At 32.3% G+C, this 27355-nt stretch overlaps 1 protein-coding gene across 7 annotated transcripts in view; it reads right to left on the bottom strand.

The window, feature by feature from the left end:
- Nucleotides 1–27355, bottom strand: part of LOC124359619 (transcriptional regulator ATRX-like) — a 137009-nt gene that overhangs the window by 16218 nt on the left and 93436 nt on the right. For all 7 annotated transcript variants that reach the window (XM_046812517.1, XM_046812513.1, XM_046812520.1 and 4 more), the window contains 6 exons: nucleotides 27068–27257; nucleotides 15065–15647; nucleotides 10899–11114; nucleotides 8095–8272; nucleotides 6068–6419; nucleotides 2831–2898 (listed from right to left, as the gene is read on the bottom strand). In XM_046812517.1, the coding sequence (XP_046668473.1) occupies nucleotides 2831–2898; nucleotides 6068–6419; nucleotides 8095–8272; nucleotides 10899–11114; nucleotides 15065–15647; nucleotides 27068–27257 (1587 nt within the window). The remainder of the gene's footprint in view (nucleotides 1–2830; nucleotides 2899–6067; nucleotides 6420–8094; nucleotides 8273–10898; nucleotides 11115–15064; nucleotides 15648–27067; nucleotides 27258–27355) is intronic.

Raw genomic sequence — 27355 nt, 5'->3', positions numbered from 1 at the left:
CCGCACAGTTGGTAAAACTTGTTCATTGCAGCCTACACTGTTCTTGTTGTAAACCTCACACCACGGGCTTTTTTCTTCTGAACTACGGTTGAGGTTAAGTTTTGTTAGTGTTTAGAAAGTATTGCAGAACAAAATGGAACAAAATAAGAAACGTAAGCTTGTGTGTACTGAAGGTGAAATAGATCGTGAGCTGAGTAATAGTGACTGTGAATCTGACTCAAGTTCTTTGTTTTCATCAGATGGACAGAGTAAGTACGTTCCGAGCTCTAATAGTAGTGATGATAGTAGTGTAGTAGGACAAAATGAATTGTTTGACATTGAGGCTAATGAAATTGTAAATAAGTCCAACATTGTCACTGATGAAACTGAACAGTCTCAAAATAGTTTGGCAGATGACTCTAACGTGCAGTTCGTAACAAATGAAGTTCACAATGCCTACGTTAGTTCAGTTGGTTGTTGGACCAACACAAACAATGTTCCACTAGTTCACGAGTTTACAGGTAAAGAAGAAATACACTTACAAACAACAGATCCCGTTGAAGTTTTTGGTGCTATTTTTGACAACGTTCTCCTAGAAAAAATTGTTACTTGGAAAAATAAGAGAGCATCAATCATTCGAGGAAATCCTCTTCCTAAACTTGCATTATTGAACGTTTGGGAGAGTGTCAATATCGAAGAACTTAAAAAGTTTTTGGGTTTGTGCATGTTGATGGGTAATGTAAACTTACCGTCAATAAAGCACTATTGGTCCATAGATAGCCCATACGAACATCCTACTTTTGGGCAGACAATGTACCGTAACCGTTTTGAGTGCATTTTAAGATGCTTACGGTTTTATGATCCAGACACCGACAACACAAACAACAGAATGCATAAAATTGAAAACGTAGTAAACCATATCATAGCAAACTGTGCTAGAGTTTACAGTCCTGGTAAGTCGCTTTCATTGGATGAAGCTATGGTCCTCTTTAGAGGAAGACTGTCGTTTCGGCAGTATATAAAAAATAAAGCAACAAAATATGGGATAAAACTTTACGAGCTGACTACATCAGAAGGATACATTATAAATATTATAATTTATCAAGGAAAGGGGAATCTGATGGACACAGATAAAGGCCACTCCTTTGAAGTGGTCAAAAAGTTAATGAAGGACCACATTGGCAAAGGCCACATGCTTTTTCTTGACAACTTTTATAATAGCGTTGAGTTAGCGGAGTATCTCATGAATAACAAGACATGAGTGGTACTTTGAGGTCAACTAGAGCTGGTAATCCGGAGGTTGTGGTTCAAACAAAGTTGAGAAAGGGGAGATGTTACAGTTATGTAGTGGTGTGACAAGAGAAATGTGTTAACCATTTCAACATCGAATGGCCCTGAGATGGAGTTGGTAACAAACAAAAGAGGGGAAAAAACAATGAAGCCTAGCATGGTTGTCTGCTACAATAAAGGCATGAGTGGGATCGATCGCAGTGATCAAATGATCTCGTATTATTCCACTCCCAGAAAGTCTCTGTGATGGTACATCAAAATTTGTTTCCACCTGCTAGACGTCTCCCTGTGGAACGGTGTCTACATTTTCTCAAGGCTTGCCAACAAAACAACCTACCTGAAGTTCAGGGACATCGTAATAAAAAATTACATTCAGATAGAGCCCATGCCAAGGAATCCTCGCTCTAGCCACTCTTCACAGTCTGCCCATACTCCCGTGAAGCTGGAAAAGCGTCTGAGATGCCATGTTTGCAGAGAGAGAAACCAGAAGAGGAAGCAAACATTTTATACCTGCACCGTCTGCAGAGACTCAAATAACAAACCGTTTGGCCTGTGCATGCCAATTTGTTATAACCAGTGGCACAATAATTAGACTACGAATGAGTGAGCACTTAAATATAATGTAACGTGGTACATTCTGAATATTTGTGTAAATTTAATAACTTATATAAATGTTCACTTATTTTGTAAAATAGTTATGAGATATGGGTTAACAGTCGTGTATTATGTCTTGTAGAGTAAAAAGAATCCCATTCATTTTTGTACCATGAAATAAAATAAACTTTATTTCTACTTTATTTTCTTATATTATACTTTTCTAAAATTAAAATTCTTGTAGGCCTATAGCCAAATAAGATATGTATAATAATACATTCAATAAACTTATATTTATATGACTCTTGTTTGAGCTTTTGTACCATGAAATAAAATACTCTCATAATAAGATATGTATGTTTGATTGAAACTTACCCTAAAACCTACAGTAACTGAGCAAATAAATAGTGGCTCATATATGGGACACTTGGTCTATGTTAAGATTTTGATACTATACACCGAACGTCCCACATATACGCCGCCGTAAAAATTACGCAAATCAGCAATATATCAAATAAGAACTGTACAGACGTACATTTTAGGTTATTTTGTTGAATTATAGCTCAATTCAACAATATTTTATCCTTGATCTGTGGTTAGTCTCACACCAATTATTCTCTGTCTGTGTAGAACAACCACATTTTGTAACGTTGGTATGTCACGGTGACCCGGGCAGTGCTAATATGCGCCGCCTGGTAGCGAACGTGTTAAGCCTCTGCTGGCCTGGTGGCAGCAATTAATTTTGCTGAAGATGTAGGAGTTTTTTTGTATTTTTTGATCATGGTATAGCAATGCAATTTGAAACACTTATAAAAATGGGCCTCTATATTGTTATATAAAGTTTAAATTAATGTTTTATGTATATAAAATAAATTTTTACCATAATAACAAGTATGAAAGACCTTGAAACAATTTTCAAGGTACAGCAGTACTTGGTACTGTTATATCACTATTGTTGTAAACCTACCTTCAGTCGAAGAGATCTCCGAAAGAGTTCCTGCTGACTCATATTAATACCGGGAATATTTGAAGTTCCTGAAAAAATAAAATCTGTATCAATTTAAAGTTTTGCTAACCCTATTTTATTTACTATATTTAAGTATGATAAATTGGGAAATGAATACAAAGCAAGGGCCATTAAAAACTTTGCAGTTACTTTGTCCCACATGTTTTATTGACCATGTGTTATGATAAGTGATTGTCATGTTAATTATCATGATTGAACTATAACTTTAATTTATATAGTTCAAAATTTGTAATAATCAATGTTTCCCCAATTTATAACAATGTATATTTTTATTTTACTAGCGCAATCAGATACCAGTAAGATTTATATACTCATACTTTCTTAAAATATAAAAGACCAAAATCTTAATTTGATATATTTTTCATAGTTGACATTCAAAGAAGTACTGGAAAAATCCCACACTAATGAAACCAAGCTACACTAAAAGAATGTATGAGATTTCAGGTATTCCACAATTAGTACAGCCACAGCGTAACTGGCTTCCTATGCTTTATTGCTTTATTTAACACAGACATTTTTAAACTTTTTAAAATTTTGATGCTGGAGTAAATTATTTTGATAGCAGTCTTGCAATAGGTTCTTGAGCCACACATGAATGCTTTATAAGAAGGTGTCTTTTTAACTTACTAATAACACTCCTTAGTTAGATAATTCTTTGCCACAAATTAGGCAACAAGGTTTTGACTGTCCCTACCAGGTAATTGAAAGTGAATGATACTTATGACAATATCACTATCATTATCACCAATTTCATAACAAAAAATCTAATTGGAATGAGAACATCACTGGTACTGACACTACAGGGTGTTTGAAAAATAACTTTAAAACTTTGAAAAAATTCATATAAATTTATCCAAAAAAGGCGTGGGGTTGGTTATTTGTTGTTTTAAAGATAAACACATCAAGTTTTGTTTTGACTGAACCAGAGCGTGCTAACTGTGTGTTTTGGTTTTAAGAATAGAAGTTAGCAATATCAGTTCAGCGTAATTTCTGTACCCAGTACGCTAAAGATAGATAAATGTTTTGTAGACACGAGGTGTTCAGTAAAACATTAGAAATCATCACGCCACCCAAGCACATCTGACAAAGTCATTAAGCAAGTGAGACAAAGTTATGTCAAAAGCCCTAAACAATCGACTCGATGTACATCTCTTGAGCTGCAAGTCCCCCATTATACAACGGTTTGGCGTGTGTTGAGAAAACGTTTGGATTTAACACTGTACAGAATGTCGCTTTTACAAACAATTATAGAAACTGATAAGATTGCCCAGAAGAACTTCTGTGTGGATATGTTAAATCGATTGGATGATGAAAATTTATTCAAAAACATAATTTTTTCTGACGAATTAACTTTTCACTTAAGTAGCAAGGTTAACAAACATAACTGTAGGATTTGGAGCTGTGAATATCCACATGAAACATTGCAACATGCTTGTGATAGCCTTAAGTTGAATGTGTTTAGTGTGTTGAGCAAGAAGAAACTGTACAAAATCCTTTTTCCAAGAGAGAATCATCAACGGGAAAGTGTACCTGGATATGTTGCAACTATTTTTGATACCACAGATCGATGAGGATGACCAAGAACGAAATGCTTACTTCATGCAAAATGGAACACCACAACACTATCTGACTGATGTCCGGGAACGTCTCAATGACCAATTTCCAGGTCAATGGATTGGCTGTGCTGCGCCCATTGCATGGTCCTGCTTTACCCAGATCTGACACCACTATACATATTCTTCCGGGGCTTCATCAAGGATATGGTGTATATGTACCTCCTTTGCAAGTCATTCTATAGGACCTTAGACCAAGAATTTACATCACCATTGAGTAAGTTATACCTGCAATGCAGTGCGAATTTGGGAAGAAATCAACTACCGATGTCTGCAGGATAACCAACAGAAGCCACATAGAACATTTTTAGTTGGTAAAAGAAACTTGATGTGTTTTTCTTCAAAACAACACTAAAACCAGCACTGCACCTTTTTTTTGAATAAATTTATATGAATTTTCAAAGTTATAGTCTTTTTTGAAACATCCTGTATGATTCAGTGATAATCATTTAGTTTGTCATTTTATTGTTTGATCGATCCCCTGCATTCCAAGCTATCGCTGCTAGTGGATAAATACTGAAGTATCACATGGGACTAAATCAAATGGTACTGGCACCAATACATTCTACTGGGTGAATATTAAGCTACTAAAATAGCGGGACAGTATTTTCCAGTTAAGAAGCAACTGTTAAGCATAATATATATCAATGTTAAGGTTCAAAATAACTTTTGATAATTAAGCTACTCTTAAATAGAAATACACAGAAATTTACAGCACACCTTTTGGGATTTATAATTCAACAAACAAGATTCTCTAATAGTTATTTTAATTCTAAAATTCTCAATTTTTTTCTTCTTTTGGGTATGTTCCTGTAAATATTTATTGTTCATAGTTTTTAATTTATGTTACCCATAGCTCTACTTCAGATTTAAAACATGAAAAATTCAACTATGTACAAGACAATTGAAATATCTGATTAAATATATGACACAAAAAACGTAATAGTACTGTGTTCTTTTTTAGACTCAATATAGATATTCATTTGTAAATGTCTGAAAAAATAATTTTGCACAAGAGATAAAGCCAAAGTCCATTTCCTGTAATCGGGAAATTGATGTACATAATTATAGTATTTGATAAATAACAACAATAATCTTGAAAGGTTGTTATTTGACAAGAAATTGATCAAAAAAGTTTGTAAGGCACCATTATGAACAATGGCAAAACAAATAATTAATCCCATTTTGTGAGACACTTCTATTCTTATTTTTAGACTTTAATGTTTCAAAACAGGATTTTAATAAATGTTATTACAATAAAGTGTACTCTGAAGCAAAACACAATTTTTGCTTAAAATATACAAGAGCATTTCAGTGGTATTTTTATTTTACTTAAATATTTATTGAAGTACACAAATAAATGTTTTCATTGCATATATTTTAAATACCTCAGATTTCATACTCTTTCATTATCATGAACAAATTGTACTATCTCTTTAATGTCAGCAATTTGTTTCTGAAATATAATCAGTTTTTGAGTATGTAGACGACTAATTTTATTCCTTAAAACCCTATCATACACATTTAACTCAAGACTAATGTTATGACTGTATTGAAAAATAACCTGGTCCAGGCATATCTATTTTCTTCTTGTCATTCTGAAAATCTTCCCATGCCAGTTTACGCTCCTCTTCATTGAGTTCCTCCTCTACAATGTTCTCTAGCAACGAGTCATGCTCGTGGTACTTCTCTATCAACTCCTTGTACTGTGTCAACAATTCCGCCATCAGTCGGTCCTTGGGCAAGGCAGGGGTGGGTCTGTTCTCATCCCCCTCTTGTGTCGGGGGTGTAAACCTGTACAGTTCATTGAGATCGTTCATTGAAAAATGGCGGTGGACTTGCTGCTCGTCTACCACTCGACTTGACAGAGACTGCTTTGCTACTTGCCGATCGTAGACCTTCTCTTCCATTGTGCCCTGGAAATACAAATAAAAAATTAAACATATATGTTTTCTAACAAAAGTAGGTTTTCATACTTAACAGGCCTATTATCATATTATAACTCAATCGAAAACCGTTCAACAATTACACTTCATATAAACTATTCTAGGATCACATTTGGACCCAAACTTGTGTAAGTTATGTTCCCAATAAACAATAAATTGTGATAACTCCTAAAATCTAAGGTATGTGTGGGAAATGTGTCTGATAACCTTATAAAGATAGCTATAAAAACTGTATATTTCACATAACATTATCAATGATATTTTTATTATCATCATGTCAATTAATACTGTAAATATTGATGATGGCTCGAGTTTCAATTTCACACCAATTTTTAGGACCCTGTTTCAGAGGTTGGACAAAATCTTGCCATCATTTACTTGAAATAGAACAAATAAACAGTTTTTCATTTCTGCAAAAGAATTATTCTCGCTAAATGAACAGTCTTAATGTGTGATTCAAGTTACTGATGACCCAAGAACTGTCCAGAGCAGGATAAATTAGCAGATCTATTTTTATCTCTTTACATTATAGGACAAATCTGATTATAAACTACATTATCAATGTTATTACCTCCGAGTTTAATCAGAACAGTTTATTTGAAGATAATTGCAGAACCCAATATAGCTTTTTCAATGTATTAACATTTTTGTTATATTTGTAAGCAATTAATGATTATAAATAAAATCATAAAGATATATTAACCCATTGCGGATCGTATTATATTGGCGCGCGGGCACGAATTAATTTACGGCAACGGCCGTACAAACAGCAATGGTGCGCCACATTGTATCACTCGCTATTGTATACTAGAAAATTCAGCTGTGAAGATATTCGTTCAGATGGAACATGGGCCTTCTGGGGTATCCATGATGTAGGAACGATAACACGCGAGCAAGGTTCCGGGGTGGCAGGGATGATGCTTGAATCATAGTCTAAATAAAGCGGCTCGAGCGAAGCGATTACAACATCCGGGCCATTGTCTAGACTAAACCCGCCAACATGTACGTCTGCATCGATTAGTTGTGTCACTAACCTCAAAAGTATTATAATAACAACTAAGGAAAACACCCAATCAGAAGCGCTAAAAAGCAGAAAGTAAACTCATATGAATGATTTTTCAACTTCGACATACAACTGCGATCTGTAGGATATTTATAAAACTTTTGAAAACTCTAAACATAGACCGTTGTCAAACACTTAGACAAGTGAAGACGATCGCCCGATCTATCAGACACTAATAGAACTATTTGGAGGGAAACTTAAAAGCAGATCGCTTTTGCAACCTGAGCTCGTCATCGTGCCGTTAGACCCGGCCGCTGCGTGACGAGCCCAGCTCGTCAGTGATCCGCAATGGGTTAATAAATCATAATTACTGAAATAATTTTGGCAACTTAGCCTTCAAAAACAATAAGTTTAAAAAATACATGTTTATAGAAATATTTTAATATAAGAAATTAAATCACATAAATGTTGCATAATGTATTTTATAATTTTCTATCTAAATTTTGATATGCTATCTTAAATTGTTCATAATATTACTAAAATCAGTAGGTCTATATCAGATTTACATAGTCAAAATAGAGTGTATTACTTAAAAAATATGACTCCTATCTCAATAAATTAAATTAATTGAGATGGTCTTACATGAGCTATAAATCTGTAGACATAGCATGGTTTCTTCTGTCCAAACCTATAAATTCGGAATATACTTTGTACATCATGCGATGGGTTCCAAGAGGCGTCAAAGATAACAACTCTATTGGCACCAGTGAGGTTGATACCGAGCCCTCCAGCTCGGGTAGATATTAGGAACAGGCGGGCCCTGTAACAAACTGGCTGTTACTGCATGACCACTAGCAAATTCTTCCTCAATCGATCACTACTAGCTTGTTTTATGCATATACAAAATATTTAGTATAATAAATTATTATTATAATAGTAGTTAAAAAAACACACACACACATACATATTTATTTATTTTACAAATTTTGTATGTATTTAGTATACATTTATATATATTTCACATATTTATTTATTTTACAAATTTTGTATGTATTTAGTATACATTTATATATATTTCAAATTGATTTTATAAATTAATTTTAAAATGATAAAGACATATCAATTCAGTTATGCCAAATATAAATGGTTTCTCTTTTCATGTGTTTGCTGTAAATTGCATAAATTTATTTGACATCTTTTACTTCTATAAAAAAAAAAAAAAACTATTTCAGACAGCTCAAATGGTTCCCAGGGTCTGATTCAGAATATTGATATAAGATAAAAACATTTGTCTAAATTGACTTAAATTGAAAATCTCTTTATTCATTGGATATATATTTTGTATACATTAAATAGTGCCATAAAAATTACTCAACTAATATACTATAAACTAAGAGGTTATAATGTTATAAAATACTCTAATCCTATAATCAATCTTATCACAAATGCCACAATAACTGCAGCTTTAGCCATAACATAGATTAATTTTAAACAGGACAGAAATAGTTTTAATATAATATTATTATATTATATTATATTACAGTTAATAATATTATAAATAATTAAAAAGAAACATTTTTAAACTACGGAAATATAACAATAACAATAATAATATATTTCAGTAAACAACAATAATTTAAATAAATACACAAAACAATCCAAATAAATACATAAACACAAATTGATGAGTTGCAATTATAAAAAACTCAGCTCAACCCAGAATTATAAAACTCGTCAAATGAACATTAAGATAAAGAAATTAAGTATAACTTCAATTTTTTCATAAATATTGCATTATTTATCTCTGCAGTTATTCTTAATGGTATTTTAGTTAAATTCCCAATTAGTTATAGTTCCCATATAATTAGTGTTTTTCTCATAAAACTACAGTCTATGTTTGTCCAGTGTAATACCACATCTTGTACTGTACTTAATGGCTCATTCTTAACATGGAAGAGCTGTTATTTTTTACATATTTTATACTTTCACACATATATATATATATATATATATATATATATATATATATATATATGATATAAAAATTACCTAAATTCAAAACTATATTATGTTATTATTGTTAAATTAACAACTATTCAAAACTTGTTTATATATCAAAATTGTATTTACATTTAGAATGCTTATTATCAGGTGTTTCTTCATTTGTTTGTTTATTTTATTCTGTGTATGTTTTAAAAGTTACTTGACAAAGTTGTTAATTATAACGAAATATTGTACATTGAAAAATTGTAGTTTATATATATATATATATATATATATATATATATATATATATATATGATTTTATATATATATATGTATATTTGCTGTAAAAATCTTGAGCTCTTTAAAAAGGTCTCTAACACTATCATATTTTTCCATTATTCTAATACTCCTTTTTTGGAGTTTGAGATCAATATCTAAGTTTTCCTTGATGGTTGCCTCATACAAAGATATTCCATACAAAATATCTTTCTTAGGCCTCCCATCTATCTAATCTGTATTAGGTTTCTGTACAAAACTTAGTATCAACAATGGGTTTAGATATCAGCCAGAAACTTTGCACATACGTTTAGTAAAAATAAGTATGAGATTACTGGGATTATGAAAATTGTCCTATTCCTTTTAAAAATGATAGCCGTTAAATCTATTTAATGCCAAACTCCAAGAAAACTACTGAGTGTGGGTAATTAAAAAAGACAAATAAAAGTTGTTGCTAAGAGTTGCCTATGTCGTATAGAACCGTAAATCATTGTTTCTTACATTTGATTAAAATCGGACATTGTTATAATTCAGAATGAAAACACAATTTATGAGTTCCTGGCTCCACCCAAGAATGTACGTATGTTTTCATAAACCCTACTGTTATTCAAGTTTTGGCAGTGGCACTCTGACAACTAGTCATATGATAGTAGTTGGTTATTTTCAAGCTCAATAGTAAAGATCTTTTAGTGGACTACATTAAATTTATATTTAACCATATAAATGATTTACCAAGCGGTAATATCAACATTGGTTTAAACTGTAACTAGATAATTGAACCCAAGTTTTGGCAGTGGCACTGTGACAACTAGTCATATGATAGTAGTTGGTTATTTTCAAGCTCAATAGTAAATATCTTTTAGTGGACTACATTAAATTTATATTTAACCATATAAATGATTTACCAAGCGGTAATATCAACATTGGTTTAAACTGTAACTAGAAAATTGAACCCAAAATCTTCTTTCTAATGGAACGGGTTTTTAATAACTATCACATACAAGTAATACATATGAACAAAAGCATAGATAAGGAAAATAAACGTGTCTGCACCAACCTGAAAAGAAAGAAGAAAAATTCTAATTGCTTGATTAGTTTTCTTATTGATATCTATTACAACCAGTGAACTTGCAAGACAGGATTGGAAGAAACTTGTTTATAACAAAAGAAACTATGAAATTGACCTGGCGTTGTCCTCACGGTTGAAGGTCTTGCACCAAGCACTCCTGTTCTCTGAGGAGGATGACCCATCCAACCGGAAGTAGTCTAGTCCCCGGGTCCAGCAACCTGTGTGATTCCCAAGAGTCTGGTCTATGCGGTTTTCTTCTGTGGCCTTGTCAACTTTTTCCAAGAAATACTCAATCAAGTCCAGTGAAAATAAAGATTGGCTGAATACCAACCTAGAAAAGATAATTTTAAAAATAACTATATTGTGTATAATAATTGCATTAATAATTTGTTTGTAATAATTTTATTATCAACACGTGAGAAATTGCAGCCAATTCCCAGACATGAGAGGTTGCATGGATATAATTTTCTAATGCTTACTTTTTTATTATTTGTTATTTTCATTCAATAGAGGAACTCGGTAGGCAGTGAGCAAATAGGCCAAAATATCAGTTTTTCGTGAATAAGACACTGAAATTGAGGAATTTGAATAACTGTATCTCGGAATATACGAATTTAAATACTTTGCATATAAAACCTTTAAAATACATATTACAAATAGAGTAAAATTTGCACTATGTGTGAGGTCACAAATGAGCAAATTTCTGCATGTACACAGCATATACACTATACAGGGTGTTTAAAACTGTCCAGAGATCTTTTGGGGATTTACTGTTTGGGTCAAAGCAAACAAAATATGTAATGTAAACATAGATCAGAAATTCACAGTTTTTTTAAGATTGTATTATCTATTTAAAAAAAAACAAGTACAGATAAAAAAATTTAAATTGACTCAGTTAATGGGTTTGCAGTTTCAAATTAAGAGATTAATTAATAACACATAACCATATTATGTTTAAAGATGGTGCATAGTTATTAATTTAAAACCCTAATAACATAAAAACTAATAAGATTACAAATGATGTACAAATGTTAATTGTCCATTATCCTGTAATCCCTTCAAACTATCCAGTGTCAAATAATGAAACAAATATTTTATGTAATTAACTTCTTTTTTAAAAGCCTTTGGTTTTCAGGATACTGGTTGTATGCTAATAATTGTTCATTAATTATCTACAACCATAACAAATTGATGAAAGTTCATATTAAAAATAAAGTATGTATTCAGGGTGGTCTGGGAAGAAAGAAAAACATTTAACAGGTGGTTGTAAACCTATAAAGAAGACAAAAAGTTCGTACAAACATATGTATGTAAATGCTTTGTTAGTGAGATAAGGCTAGTGAAAGATTTTGCCCAGATTTCCACTCCAAGGATAAAATAAGCCTGGACTGAAACCATTAGAATGGTAATTTAGATTAACATTTGATCGTTTCATATGAATTTTTACCTTAAAAAGTGAATAAACTAGGTCCCAGAATTGTAAGTCCCTTAGTTTATAAAATAACTTGTTTAAAAACAAAAATTTACTATAAAAAAACATGTTTTTACATTTGAGGCGCTATAATTTCATTAAATGGATAACAAATTCATATAATCTATAAAAAAGGTTGTAAAGAATTTAATTGTCAATAGTTAACAAATTCTAATTAACTGAAAGAAAACAAACACTGAAAAAAAGCACTTTGAACAGTCTGAATGCAATAACAACAGCTGTTACTGTAGCATGTCAGCTGATCACTTTCGATTAAGTTTATATTCATTATTTTATGACTATTATTAATTAGGTAGTACTGATCATTGTTACTGTTGTTGGCTGCTTAAACACAGTATGACTATTCGTAAGGGTTTGCTTACTTTGGTTGTGATTAGTTTTATTGCAATTTTATCTGTGAAAAAAATTAATTTCAAATTCTATTTACTGTTTATCAGTAATTTTACACATTCACGATGGACGTGTGCCCCATCGGGTACACGCGATCATCACAACTGTCGTCGAGAACCGGATCGGGTACATACCAGGCTTTTGTAAAGCACGTCATGCACCCAATGGGGTACACGTTGCTATGCATTTCCTTATTGTGTTTTTATTGTTGGCCTGTATTGGTGATTTGTTAAATTTTACCACCTGCCTAAATAAATACCTCAGACTATCGTGTACCCCATTACATGCGATTAACGATTGCTAATTTTGAAAGTTAAGTAACTTTTTAGGTACCCCTTGGGATATATGGAGATATATTGAAAATAAAAACATATAAACATATTGAAATTATTTTGTTTGTACAGAATTAATTGTGACGCCTACATATTTTTCTCGTTATACTTAGACGTTTTAACATAAAAAACACAACGGTAAATTAAATTAAATTTAGATCTAGAGACTTACTGGCTAAGTTTCACATTTCTTTTAATAACGCCTCACATCGAGTACGCAGATACGGTTTTTGTGCATGGCTTTTGTAATGGCAATGCTAAAACTTCAATTGCAGAATATTAACGTCGGTATCCTCAACATAGAGAACCAATTCATAAGGTATTTACCAGGATTTATAGTAATTTTTGTGAGAATGGTTTTTTTTCAAGCACAATAGTTTCATCTTATCGGGGGGGCTTTAACATGAAGATGATGCTAAAAGTATTCTTCAAGCAGTTGAACGTAATCCCAGTACAAGTTCGTGGAGAATATCTATGCAACTTAATATCCCGGAAACTCGTGTGTTACGAACTTTACATTTACACAGTTTGCATCCATTTCATATGAAAAATGTTTAGACAGGAGACAATACTGCGCATTTGCAATTCTGTAAATTGATTGAAATGCATCGTTGAATATTTTCAAGAATACTTTTTACTGATGAAGCTACATTTACTCAGGATGGTGTTAACAACCCAGGAATTTCCATGTGATCAGATGAGAATCCTCATACTACAATGGACAATAAATTTCAGCACATATGTTTAGTCAATGTGTGGTGTGGTATTGTAGATGATGAATTAATTGGCCCTTTCATGCAGAACTCATACACAACTGACTTGTAGCAGAAAAAAGGAAATATGGAATTTTTACGTAATAAATTGTTTACTTCTCTAATTGTTCCACTTTTAACACAAATTATATGTATTTTCAACATAACGGAGCTCCTCCACATACTGCTCTTCGAGTTAGAAAATTTTTAAATGAACGCTTTGCAAGGAAACTGATTGCTGCTGGAGGAGTTATTAACTTTACCCCACTGGACTATTGAATATGGGGTTGGATGAAAAGTGAAGTTTACAAAGTGAACGTTAATACACAAGATAAACTGATTACTCGAATTTTTGATGCTGCATAATTACTAGGAAACATGTTAAGAAGTGTATAGACTGTAATAATAAAACAGTTTTTTTTTTTTTTTTGTGATACAAGTAACATTAAATTTGAATAGATTAATTTAGAATTTGTTTGCTATTGACTTTATTTACATTAATTTTCTCGGAATTAAATTCTTTACAAACTTTTTTATAGATTATATGAATTTGTTATCCATTTAATGAAATTATAGTGCCTCAAACGTAAAAACATGTTTTCTGACAGTATATTTTTGTTAAGCAGGTTATTTTACAAGCTAAGGAACTTACAGTTCTGGGACCTAGTTTATTCACTTTTTTAAATCTAAACTCATATGAAACGATTAAATGTTTTATTTAAATTACCATTCTAATGGTTTCATTCAATTCTCAGAGTGAAAATCTGGGCAAAATCTTTTGCTAGCCTTATCTAGTTAACAAAGCATTTCCAGATATATGTTTATATGAACCTTTTTCTTGTTTTTAGGTCTACCTGTTAAAATGTTTTCCTTTCCTCCTGGACCACCCTACATATGTACAATTACTGTGGCCACACTCTGATTCGGTTCTAGTTGCTTCTCAAATAGAGCACATATTATTCTCAAATATATATCTAAATGGACTCTCGTTCACTAAGAGGTTTGTATCTAGTGATTTGGACAAAACAATCAGCAGTCCGCATTGTTGTGATTCATGTGTTTAAAATGTTATTGATGTCTATCTGAATAGTGACCATATAACTGGTCATTCATAAAGGTCCTCAAAGACAGGTTACGAAATTTTATGCAGTCATATAAGAACTTCTTACACAATAAGTCACACACAGTTTAACAGTTGTTACCTATTTCTTAAAAAATACAAATGGATTGATTACACTAAATACACTAACAGTATAAATCTATTCCATCTAATAATTCCATGACAAAGAATAAAAATATTCCCATCATTACTTACACTTTATCTTCTATCATCTCACATTCTCTCAGTATTGCAAACAGCAAGATGAGCTTTGCACTTTGATTGATGTCATCTAAATGTTCCTGTTCTACGATGTCCTTCCACCATGCACTTCTACTATCCATGGGTTTTTTCTTTATAATTTCTTCTGCCTTTTCGTCTTTTTCTTGTTTATCAGTCTTTTCTTCTTTATCTTTATTTCCTATATTCTCTTCTTGATTTTTATTTTCAATAGTCTCTTCTTGATTGTTATTTCCTGTATTCTCTTCTTTATTTTCATTTCCTATGTTCTCTTCTTTATCTTCATTTTCTATATTCTCTTTATCATCAGTGCTTTCTCCCTTGTTCACTTCATCCTCCACAAGATTTACTTCATCATCAACAACCTTTCCTTCTAATTTTTGTTCCGTTTCTTTCTGTTCTAAATCAATAATATTTTCCTTACAAGAATTTTCTGAATCCTCTTTATTATGTTCCTGTTCATCCTTTGTTTCTTCTACGAGGTTTTCCTTTTCAACAGTGTCACTTTTGTCTTCAGCAACTTTTACTTCATCTTCATCCGATGAAATAAGGTTTATCTCTGAAACACAATGGTTTTGAATGAAAATGTAGTGTTTCTTATAGTGGTTAATATTTATAATGGAATTATTATTACTTTTATTTTCTTTTGCATTCTCTACTATAGTTTTAGAATGAACTTAACATAACCAATCACACAATCTTTTGTTTGAGTGATCATTTATGAACATTTAAACAAAAAATTATATTACAATAATTTAACTTGAGGAAGTTTATATTTAGCAATTAGCTGCAAGTATCACATCAATCAAACACTTAAGAAAATAAACACTTAGTGGTTTTGTCTCGTTGTCTCAAGTTTTTACCACAAACTTAGACAAGTACATTTTTAGTTTAATATGTGGTATTTTCTCCATTATTAACCCTCTAAGTGGCAAGCGACGTCTGAGACGTTCTATTTACGCCGCCGTGACGTGGCAAGCGACGTCTTAGAAGTCGCTTCACATTGCCGCTTATTGCTAGGCAACCGATAATTATTTTTATGCCTAGTTTGCACAGTTGCGTTCACCACTGAATTTCAAATACATTTCATATAGTATCATCAACATCATGATGAAATAATCCATGGTACTAACTGAAATAATCCTAAGTTTTCTCCCGCGGTCTGTGGCAAAACTAGCTGAGTAGGCCTACGTGACTGTTTCATTTCTCTTGGCTTGTAATGATCATTTGTTGTTGTTTGATGTTGTGTTTTACAATATTTTACAATGGATGTCAATCTAGGAAGTAGTAGTATACGTGATATATTACAAGGTGAAGAAAGTTTAGATGAAGAAAGTGATTTTCCTGTCGAAGAGATACCCGATAATATTTCATTAGCAGATATTGTAAGTGAATCAAGTGAAAGTGAATCAAGTGATAGCGAATCAAATTTATCTAATTCTAATGTACCCCTCATACAAAGAATTCCACGACAATGTAATTGGGTACGAGTGTTTCCTCCAAAACCAAATAAAAATATTGAAGCTAAATTCAGAGTGAGACATCCAGGTGTCAGAAATTGTCCACCTAGAAACTTAGGTAGGCCTATTGATTATTTTTATTTATTTTTTACTCACTTCATTTGGAATCTCATTACCAATGAAACCAACTTTTATGCTGCTAAAAAGATAAGAGATAAAAGAAATTCTGGTGAAATCCGACAGTTTTCTAGGCTGAAAGATTGGGTACATATTTTGGTAAATGAAGTGAAAGTTTATGTGGCCTTGATATTGAACATGGGATTAGTTAGGCAAAAAAATATAACTGATTATTGGAGCAGAAAAGGCAATAGACAAACTCCTTTTTTCTCTAATAATATGTCTTTGAGAAAATTTCAGTTGATTACTTCCATGTTACATGTTGGCCGCTCAACAACCGTCGCACGCAATGATCCAACTTTTGATCCATGGAATAAAATCAGAAGCTTTTATGATTACATCAATTTGAAATTCAAAGAACATTTTGTTTCTGGACAAAACTTGTCCATAGATGAGTCTCTCATTGCAATGAAAAACAGATGTGTATTTATTCAGTACATGCCTAATAAAAAACATGCCCATTACGGGATAAAAAAATTTGAAATGTGTGACAGTGAGACAAATTATGTTTTGAATGTTTCTCTGTACACAGGAAAAGACTTTTTAACAAATGAACCAGGTCCTTTTACTCAAAAGGTAGTTTTGGAACAGTTGACTTCTTGTGACTTACTCAATAAAGGGTATCATATTTTTACAGACAATTATTACACAAAACTTCCATTGGCCCGTGAGTTGCTAAGTAAAAACACTTTTATAACAGGAACAATTTATTAATAAAAACTCCAAAGAACTTGCTAAAAGTATTGTTAGTGCTAATTTAGGGGTACAAGAGAGCATTTATTACAGGCAGGATGACATTCTTTTGGTAAAATACAAACAACAAAAAAACAAGAAAACCTGTTATACTGTTGACAACTGGCTGTCACGCAGAAGATGAATTGGTTACGAGCAAAAGTGGGTTACAAGCAGTGAAGCCCGTTGTAATAAATAATTATAACTTACAAATGGGGGTGTTGACAGTAGTGACAAAAGCATTTACCATTTATCATGTGCTAGACAAAGTAAAAAATACTGGAAAAAATAGTGTACAACCTAATTGACACTGCAGTATTCAATGCTTACATCCTATACTCCAAAAATTCAGATAAACCCACGGCAAGGGATGATTTTGTTGATAGTATAGTACAAGGACTGGTTTCCAATGATACAACTCCTTCACCTACTGTGGCTCATGAAAGTCAAAGCGCCCATGAAATTGCCCATTTAGATGGGAAAAATCAAAGAGTGTGCATCATTTGTGCGAAAGACCCTAATGTGAAAAGAAAAAGAAGCGTTTATTGGTGTCCAGGGTGTAACTGCGGTATTCACCCTCTTTGCTACCCTAAACTCCAGCACTTTTATAGGCCTTACACAACAGGGAGGAAAAGGCAAGCAACTTCTAGCGATTCTGACTAGAAAAAGTGTTTTTTCTAGATTCAGTTTTTCCCTTATAACTTTTTCAGTGTTGTAAATAGAAAAAAATATTATTGAAGGTTTTTTGTTTAGAATTAAATTGTGAATAAAGTTTGCATTTAACATAATCTCCTAGGAATGACATTTTTAAAGTTACAGAACGTAAAAATAAAAAGTTTGGTGGAGAAAAAAACGTTTTTTCGAACATTTGTGTGGATATCATAAAAAAAGGTTAAGGTATGTAAAAAATAACTATACTATGTTATTCTGTAGTTTATTACGAAAAAATTGATACATAACAAGCATTGCTCATATTAGAATTTGCATTTTATTTTTAAATTATAAGATAGTCCTTGATAGCTTGACTCTGAAAAATAGCCCGCCATTCCAGCAACATATTACCGCCACTTAGAGGGTTAAGCAAAATTGCTGTTTTTGAAATTGAATTTCAGGTAACATATTCAGATATACTAATGATGTAGTGATGTAGTCAACTTTCACATTAAGTTACATAAGCTTTTGATCCTCTTTATGTTGTGTATAACTTACTATAATATATATTTGAACTATTTTATCTAAGCTCAATGTTTATATAAATAGCCTGTATTTGTTTGACTTAATTATATATAGAATTTGACTATAGTATACTTCTAAAAATGTCCTAGTGACAAATAATTATTAGATTGTGATTACCTTAGTAATATATTGTATTACTTGTTGTATTTCACGGTTTTGTATTATTTAAGAGAGAACACGTGTAAGCTGCTGTTCGTGCACCTGAGACAACTTATAAAATATAGAAGTCAGTTTAAAACTGTTATTAAATAAATAATATTTATATATATAAATATTTATAATGGAATTATTATTACTTTTATTCTATTTTGCATTCTCTACTATAGTTTTAGAACAATCTTAACATAATGATATATATATATATATATATTTAATCACAAAAAGTACTTGCTCCGCCGGGAGTACTTTTTGTGATTCAATGTTTACTGAAATTAAATAAGGCTATTGCCATTTATACAATTTAACGTATATATATATATATATATATATATATATATATATATATCTCTGTTAATACCATTAGTTTGCAAGTTATATTCAAGCCGTAATGGTTTTTAAAGTAATATTGCATTCACAGAAATGTTATAAAATTGTGCCACTGATATATTTTGTCTCAATGCATTTGTCCTGTTTCATTAGGTTATCTGTTGTAATTTTACATAAGAATTTACTAAGCGAGTACCATTTACAGAGTTATGGTATTTCCTACTCAATTTCATCATCTCCTTGTTCTTCTGTGGACTCTTAGTTGACCAACACTGATTACTAGAGTATGTTCAGCTGAATCTACTAAATAGCCTGAACTTTATACATGTTTAGTTTTTCAGTTACCGGAAAAATAGGTACAGTAATCAAGAAGTCTCAATTTTAATGTTACTCTTCTTTTTTACTTGAATTTCTTAAAGCTGTTCAAGGGAACACACATAAAAATAAAGCCATGCGTGGTTGAATACACCGTAAAAAGCTGCAACACTATAAGATTTTAATGGAACAATCGTAAAACACACTGCAAATTTGCTGTAACAATTTAGTTAATAAACACACATTATTTTAGAAATTAATAGTTTACGTAATAGCAAGGTTTTAGGAAAAAATAATCTGAAAATCTATTGAGTAAATAAGTTACTTATTGAGTTTTTGTATCAACAATCTATATTGTAGATAAAGATGTCTATAAAAACAAAACCAAACAAAATCAGTAAAACAATTAAATTTTCGGTTTTTTTATAAACCATTAAGGGGAGCCCGTCGCGAAAATATATCAAAAAATGGATATTTTAAAAATCATATTTTTTAATTCTATGTATCTTCCAGATTAAGAATATATATAACACTTTATAGTTATTATATTTCGTTATTGATTTAAAAAATTGTTAGTAAACCCTTACACTCAATTTTGAAGCTCGCTCTAAGACTGGCCTGCGTTAGGAGTGAAGCTAGGTCTACGCTACACCCAATACTTGGGTGATGGTGACTCAAAGGGTTTTGCAGCGGTTCTGGAGAGTAATCCATATGGTGATAATGTTAGTATATGTAAGTTAGAATGTGTTGGACACGTACAGAAACGTGTAGGCACCAGATTGCAGAATTTGAAAGAAAATAATGCGTGAAATTGAGCGATGGTAAGTTATTGGCAGGAAAAGGAAGACTAACAGATGAAGAGATAGACCAGTTGCAAAGGTACTATGGCTTTGCCATTAGGAAAAATACAGAAAGCGTTGAGGCTATGCAAAAAGTGATATGGGCCACCTTTTACCATAAATTGTCTTCTGACAAGAAGCCTCAGCACCAGCTGTGTCCTAATGATAGCGAAATATGGTGTCAGTACAATAAGCAGAAACAAACAGTAGAAGCCTACAGCCACAAACACTCTTTGCCAGATGCTGTCATGGATTTGATCAAACCTGTTTTTAGAGATTTTTCAAATCCTAATCTTTTGAAACGGTGCTTACACGGGAAAACTCAGAACCCGAACGAGAGTCTGAATGGTGTTATTTGGCACAGATTGCCAAAAAACTGTTTTTGTAGAACTAAATGTAATTAAATTAGGTGCAACTGATGCTGCCATGTGCTTCAATGAGGGATCCATAGCCAAAACTAATGTCCTCAAACTCCTGGTGTTTCAACCCGGAAAGTTTATGGTCGAAGGCCTACGGAACATTGCTAGCGAAAGGATAAAAAGAGCCAATATAGAAGTAAGAGAGGAAAACAAGAAGAAGAGAGTAAGAAGGAGGCATTTTAAGAAAAAAAGAGAAAATAGTGAAAGTGCTGATTACTGTCCTGGTGGATTTTAGAAGTAGTGTTTAGATTTTTTTGACTTTAAACTCAATTTCCAGAAACCTGTGTTTTTTAAAACTTAGGTACCATTATTTCAAAAACTATTCAACGTATCATCTTCAAATTTTGTACATACCTTCTCTATTATATGGTGAGCAATGCCATGCATTGTTGTTAGATTTTAACCAATATAGGATATAATAAAAAAAATATAACTTTTTCACCGGTCATTCATTTTTTAAGCAATGTTTAGTTTTGTTTTATAATTTGAAAAATTTATGCAATAACACTCAAATTGCATGAAATTATGCCTTAAGTAATAACAATCACCCACAAAAAATTTCAAGTCTGTATCTTTAATACTTTTCAGTTAAACGGTACCTATGTGTCGTTATGTTTCTCCATATAAATAGCATGGGAGGAGCCTTCGCGACTGGCTCCCCTTAAGGGATTAATACAGAGTTTTTATAAGGAATATGACAACTGTTTTTGATTTTCAAAAGAACGGATTGGTTACTAGAAGTATGATAGTGTTATGTAGAAAAATAAAACAATTTAATTTGTAGTATTGCAATTTAATGAATTTTATCATTTTATTAGTATAGTGATATTTGTACATCTGGTTTGACATGTGCTTTATATACAGGGTGGAAAAAAAGTATGGAAACGCTCTCACTAATTTTGTATGGCTTCACTTATACAAATTAAATTTTGTACATCACCACTTGTATTAAGAACCTAGTTTTTGAGACCAGTGAGGACATTTTATCTTTTCAGGGGGACGGCCCGTGAGGAGTCGGACAAAAATCTTAAATGTAAGCATAGGCCGAGTTTGGTATCAAATTAAAGGTCTAGTAAAGAGAAACTCATTACCGCAAACCGCACTTAAAAAGGTTGACCCTATCCAGAGTACGGGCCGTATGAATTTCATGACAAAGAAATTTAGTAATTTTGTCTTGTGAAGTAACTAATTTACTTTCAGTAGTATGTTTTATGTCGCTTATGTAAATTTGAAAAACAATTTCCAACAAAAAATTATTATTTTTACCTCTACATTTGTTGGATAACAGTAAATAGGGGTTTTCCTGTCTTGTCTTCAAGAAACTGAGAGTATTCAATAATACCACCGTAACTCCTTATCAACATGAGGTCAAGGTCCAGTCCCTCCAGCCCTTTTATATCAGGCAAACATAAACTGGTTTAGGCAATACAAACAGTACTGTCACAGCAAAACTCCACAGTTTTGTATTTTTAATATCAGCTTGGTTTTTAGTCTACGTTATAATTTCGTCCACGTAAGATAAAGTTAAAAGTCTTCACTAGAAGGTACTGCGATAGTTATAAATTTTTTTACTTAAGTGTTTACATTTTATTCTACTAGTTTTAAAAGCAATGTCACTTAGTGAGTTTGAGAGAATCACGCTGCTTATGATGCGTGGGTATGGATATCTAGTTTGTCCCTATGAAGAAACAGCGCATTTGTTTAATGACACTTTTCTTGATAGACCCCCAATTAGTAAGTCAACAGTGTTTAAGACAGTAAAAAGATTTGAAGAAACTAGAACAGTCAAAGATCGCGAAAGAAGGCCTAAATCGGCAACAAATAAACAAAAATCTTTGGATGTACTCCAAACATTTGTTGAAAATCCCAGCACCTCGGCCAGAGTGGCTGCAGAAGATCTTGATATGAGCCATACCTCAGTGTTGAATGTTTTACACAAAAACAAGTATCACCCTTTTAAAGTAACCCTAACCCAAGAACTTGCAGAGTATGATTGATTTTGATCGAAGGACTGAATTTTGCGAAATAATGATGAGAAAGTGTGACGAAATTCAAAATTTTTTAAGTTCGATATTGTTTTCAGATGAAGCTACATTCTTTGTTAATGGACAAGTTAATAGGCATAATTGCCGTTACTGGGCCGACCATAATCCACACTGGACGATAGAAGGCCACACACAAAGGCCTCAGAAAGTGAATATGTGGCCTGGAATAATAAACAATAACATTGTAGGACCGTTTGTGATAGCTGGAAATCTAACATGTGAAATTTATTTCAATATGTTGACAAATAACATTTTGCCAGCAGTGCGTGCTCTTCTTGGGGCAAATTTTAATGCAGTATGGTTTCAGCAAGATGGAGCACCGCCCCATTACTATTTGCGGGTGCGCAATCTGTTAGATGAAGTGTTTCCTAACCGTTGGATTGGTCGCAGGGGTACCGTTGAGTGGCCGGCTAGGTCACCGGATCTTAATCCACTAGATTTCTTTTTGTGGGGCTTCTTAAAAGATAATGTGTATAAAACTAAACCAGCCAACATTGAGGAGCTGACAAATCGTTTATTAGAAGAAGCAAAAGAATTACACCCGAGATGCTTCAAAATGTGACTGCAGTAGGTTTTTATAATAGACTAGCTCATTGCCAACAAGTGTTCGGAGAGCAGTTTGAGCACCTCATTTAAAAGGTATGGTTATTTTTTTTTAATACATAGATAATTTTTAATTTAATTCTTTTGGATAATTGTGTTCCATAAAGTGTCATTTTCAGTCAGAACAGTTTACTTGAGACTGTGAAATTGCAGAGAAATAATAATTAATCAAACGTTACTTATGAAATTCAAACGGCCCGTACTCTGGATAGGGTCAACCTTTTTAAGTGCGGTTTGCGGTAATGAGTTTCTCTTTACTAGACCTTTAATTTGATACCAAACTCGGCCTATGCTTACATTTAAGATTTTCGTCCGACTCCTCACGGGCCGTCCCCCTGAAAAGATAAAATGTCCCCACTGGTCTCAAAAACTAGGTTCTTAATACAAGTGGTGATGTACAAAATTTAATTTGTATAAGTGAAGCCATACAAAATTAGTGAAAGCGTTTCCATACTTTTTTTCCACCCTGTATATATATATCTGGGACTTCAACCCGGATCTCTCACTTGCCGGGTGAGTGCGCTACCACTACACAACAGAACCCTTACTTCTTACGATTAAATTATCTTGTATTTGGCCATTTCCATCACTCATGTGTTTAATAACCAAACAAACATATGCCGAGTGAGTGCACTACAAATATATATACAGGGTGATTCATGAAGTTCTCCCCCCACTTCTACAGCAACATTGTACTAGTTAAAAATAATGAAAAAATGTTATATAAACATAGGTCCGAAAACGCTTCGTTAGCGAGTTACAGCTAGCGAAAGATTTCGCCTGAATTCCTGGGTAAAGAGTAAAATAAAGCCATACTGAAACTTTTGGAAAGGTTAATTAAGTAAGAAATATCGTGGATTCTTATGTATTTTTACTGATAAAGCTAATAAAATAGGTTTCAGAACTGTACCTGTAGTAGTTTTTTTGAGGGATTCAGGGGTTAAATGCAAAAAATTGGGGCACGAAACAATGTTTTTTTAAGTTTGATGTACAATAACTTTGTTAAATTGGTAATAAATACATAAAATCAACAAACATTAATTGTAGAGAATTTAATTCTGAGAAAATTTATATAATCAAAGTCTAAAATAAAACAGAAATAAGTACCAAAAAATCGATTTTATTTAGTATAATACATTTACTAGTTTTAAGCAAAATTAATCAAGTTGGGCCAACCGTACGCACCTTTTTATAATAGATGTTCGAAAATGAGGCCATCATTATCAATACATTTTGCAGCACGTTTGTGTATTGCTTTTGTTGCGTTTCTTAATTTTTCAGGACTTCCCTGTATCTGCACAGCAGAATCCATAATACGGGCAATTAATTCATCACGAGAATTCGCTTTTGTCTTGTATACAATGTCTTTCATCCATCCCCAGATGCAATAATCCAATGGAGATAGATCTGGTAATCTTGGTGGCCAAGGGTGAGGCCCTCCACGACCAATCCAGTGTCCAGGAAATTGATGATTTTAAGTAAGCAGAAACGGCACGTAAAAAGTGGGGAGGTGCTCCGTCATGCTGGAAGTACAAATTTTTGTCTGAGATGTAAAGGAACATTCTCTAAACAGCTGCGGCAACTCTTCTTGAAGGAAATGCAAATAGAACTCAGCATTTAGGCGTCCAGGTAATATGAAAGGTCCAATCAGCCGATTGTGCAAAAGCCACACCAGACATTGACGCTTAAATCGGTGTTGAAAGTTCTGTTCCACTACCTCATGTGGATTTTCTTCTGCCCATGAGTGTTCATTGTGCAAGTTATTGACACCATCCCGAGTGAATTTGTGCCTCATCCGTAAACAACATACGCTTGTAGAGTTGATTATTAATATTCAAAAAGTTGCAAAACTCCAAGCGAAGCGGACCATCCCCTAGCTGTAGATGTTGAACCTTTTGTTTATGAAACGGATAAAATTTGTTTCGATTAAGTGACCTCCACACCGTTGACTGCGAAACTCTTATCCGCCTAGAAATACGTCGTGTACTTACACCTGGACTGCGATGAACAGCATTAATAACAATATCATAATCAAGTTGGACAGCTCGTTCATAATTGGTTCTAGTACTTGGTAGTGATCCTGTTTTCCCGAAGAGTACGAAAAGTTTCCTGAAATTGTTTTGGTATCTGGAATCCTCCTATTAGGGTAACGTAGTTCATATTCTTCTACAGCAGCTCTAGCATTACCATTACAGTAACCCAAAATAAAAACCATATCAGCGTATTCCTCTGATGTAAATAAGTACGGCATTTTTTCGCTGAATAAACAATCGAATTATAACTCACAGAAAAATTGCATTTAATAACACGATTCACAGAACCCGATCTCCTGGCTGTAGCTTGCAAAACACCACTAATACACAGTTCTAACGTAACAGTACAGAATACCATTGTTGATCAGCTGTTATTCGTGCGTTACCAACTTAGAAATTAATAACACAAAAAACTGCATTTCGATGATTAGCAAACAATAATGGGAAAATGTTTGCTTTATTTATTTTCGAACATTTGATGTAAATTTTTATTTAAAAAAAAAAATACAACGTAATAAAACATGATATTTTTATTTACAAACAAATTTATTTAACAGCTAATCTTGTTTTCTCAATTTATCTCATCATTAAGGAACAAACATTTTGTTTTTGTTTTATTTTAACTAAATACCGTACGGTATTTCTTTATAGCTAGTAATGTATTATACTGAATAAAATTGATTTTTTGGTACTTATTTTCTGTTTTATTTTAGACTTTGATTATATAAATTTTCTCAGAATTAAATTCTCTACAATTAATGTTTGTTGATTTTATGTATTTATTACCAAATTTAACAAAATTATTGTACATCAAACTTAAAAAAACATTGTTTCGTGCCCCAATTTTTTTGCATTTAAACCCTGAATCCCTCAAAAACTACTACAGGTACAGTTCTGAAACCTATTTTATTAGCTTTATCAGGTAAAAATACATAAGAATCCACGATATTTCTTACTTAATTAACCTTTCCAAAAGTTCAGTATGGCTTTATTTTTACTCTTTACCCAGGAACTCAGGCGAAAATCTTTCGCTAGCTGTAACTCGCTAACGAAGCGTTTTCGGACCTATGTTTATATAACATTTTTTTCATTATTTTTACTAGTACAATGTGCTGTAGAAGTGGGGGGAGAACTTCATGAATCACCCTGTATATATATAAAACACATGTTCCATAATATGAATTCTATTTTTGTTACTTTAAATTGTATTCTGTAGCCAACATCCTATTTGTAATATACAGCAATTAATATTGTACATTATAATTGCCTTATCTAATTTGCCTAAAAATGTATACTATCTATAATTGTATATCTAGTTATATTGTTCACTGAGGTTAATATACAGTTTTGTCAGAAATGTTCATCATAAGTTTGCAATTTCTGCATTATACTTATTTAACTTTAAATATAATACTAAATACAAATTAATACACTACGTTTAAAAAAATACAATATATAAAACAAAAAAATTCACTTGCAAATGGGCAAAATAGCGCAAGTCGTAATGTGCAGAATGAGGGTTAACAGTGTCTATGTTACGAAAGTTAACTGAAGTACTATTAAAATTATGATAAGTAGTAGTTTTTGATACTTGAAAAATAAAAAGATTTATTGTTTGTTTTTAAATTTCGTACCTGTTTCAATCATAGGACAAATATTTGGAGTATCTTTGTTAGCAACTGGTTTTTCTTTTGCTTTGTTTTCTTTTTTCTCATTGTTTTCATCAGATGAAGAAGAACCACCTGAAGATAAGCTCAAAGACGATGATTTGTCATCAATAAAGTCTTTTATTGACCCTTCTTCTTCTTCAGATTCTTCTAATCTCTAAAAACAAAAAAACTAATTAAAAATATATCTACATTACTACATTATATTACTGTAATTACAATACTAATAAGTAAGAATCTTTGGCAACTTTAAAA

This window comes from Homalodisca vitripennis, chromosome 4 (genome assembly GCF_021130785.1).
Source record: "Homalodisca vitripennis isolate AUS2020 chromosome 4, UT_GWSS_2.1, whole genome shotgun sequence".
NCBI lineage: Eukaryota > Metazoa > Arthropoda > Insecta > Hemiptera > Cicadellidae > Homalodisca > Homalodisca vitripennis.
Note: the sequence above shows the minus strand (reverse complement) of the source record. Positions and strands in the feature narration are given on the sequence as shown.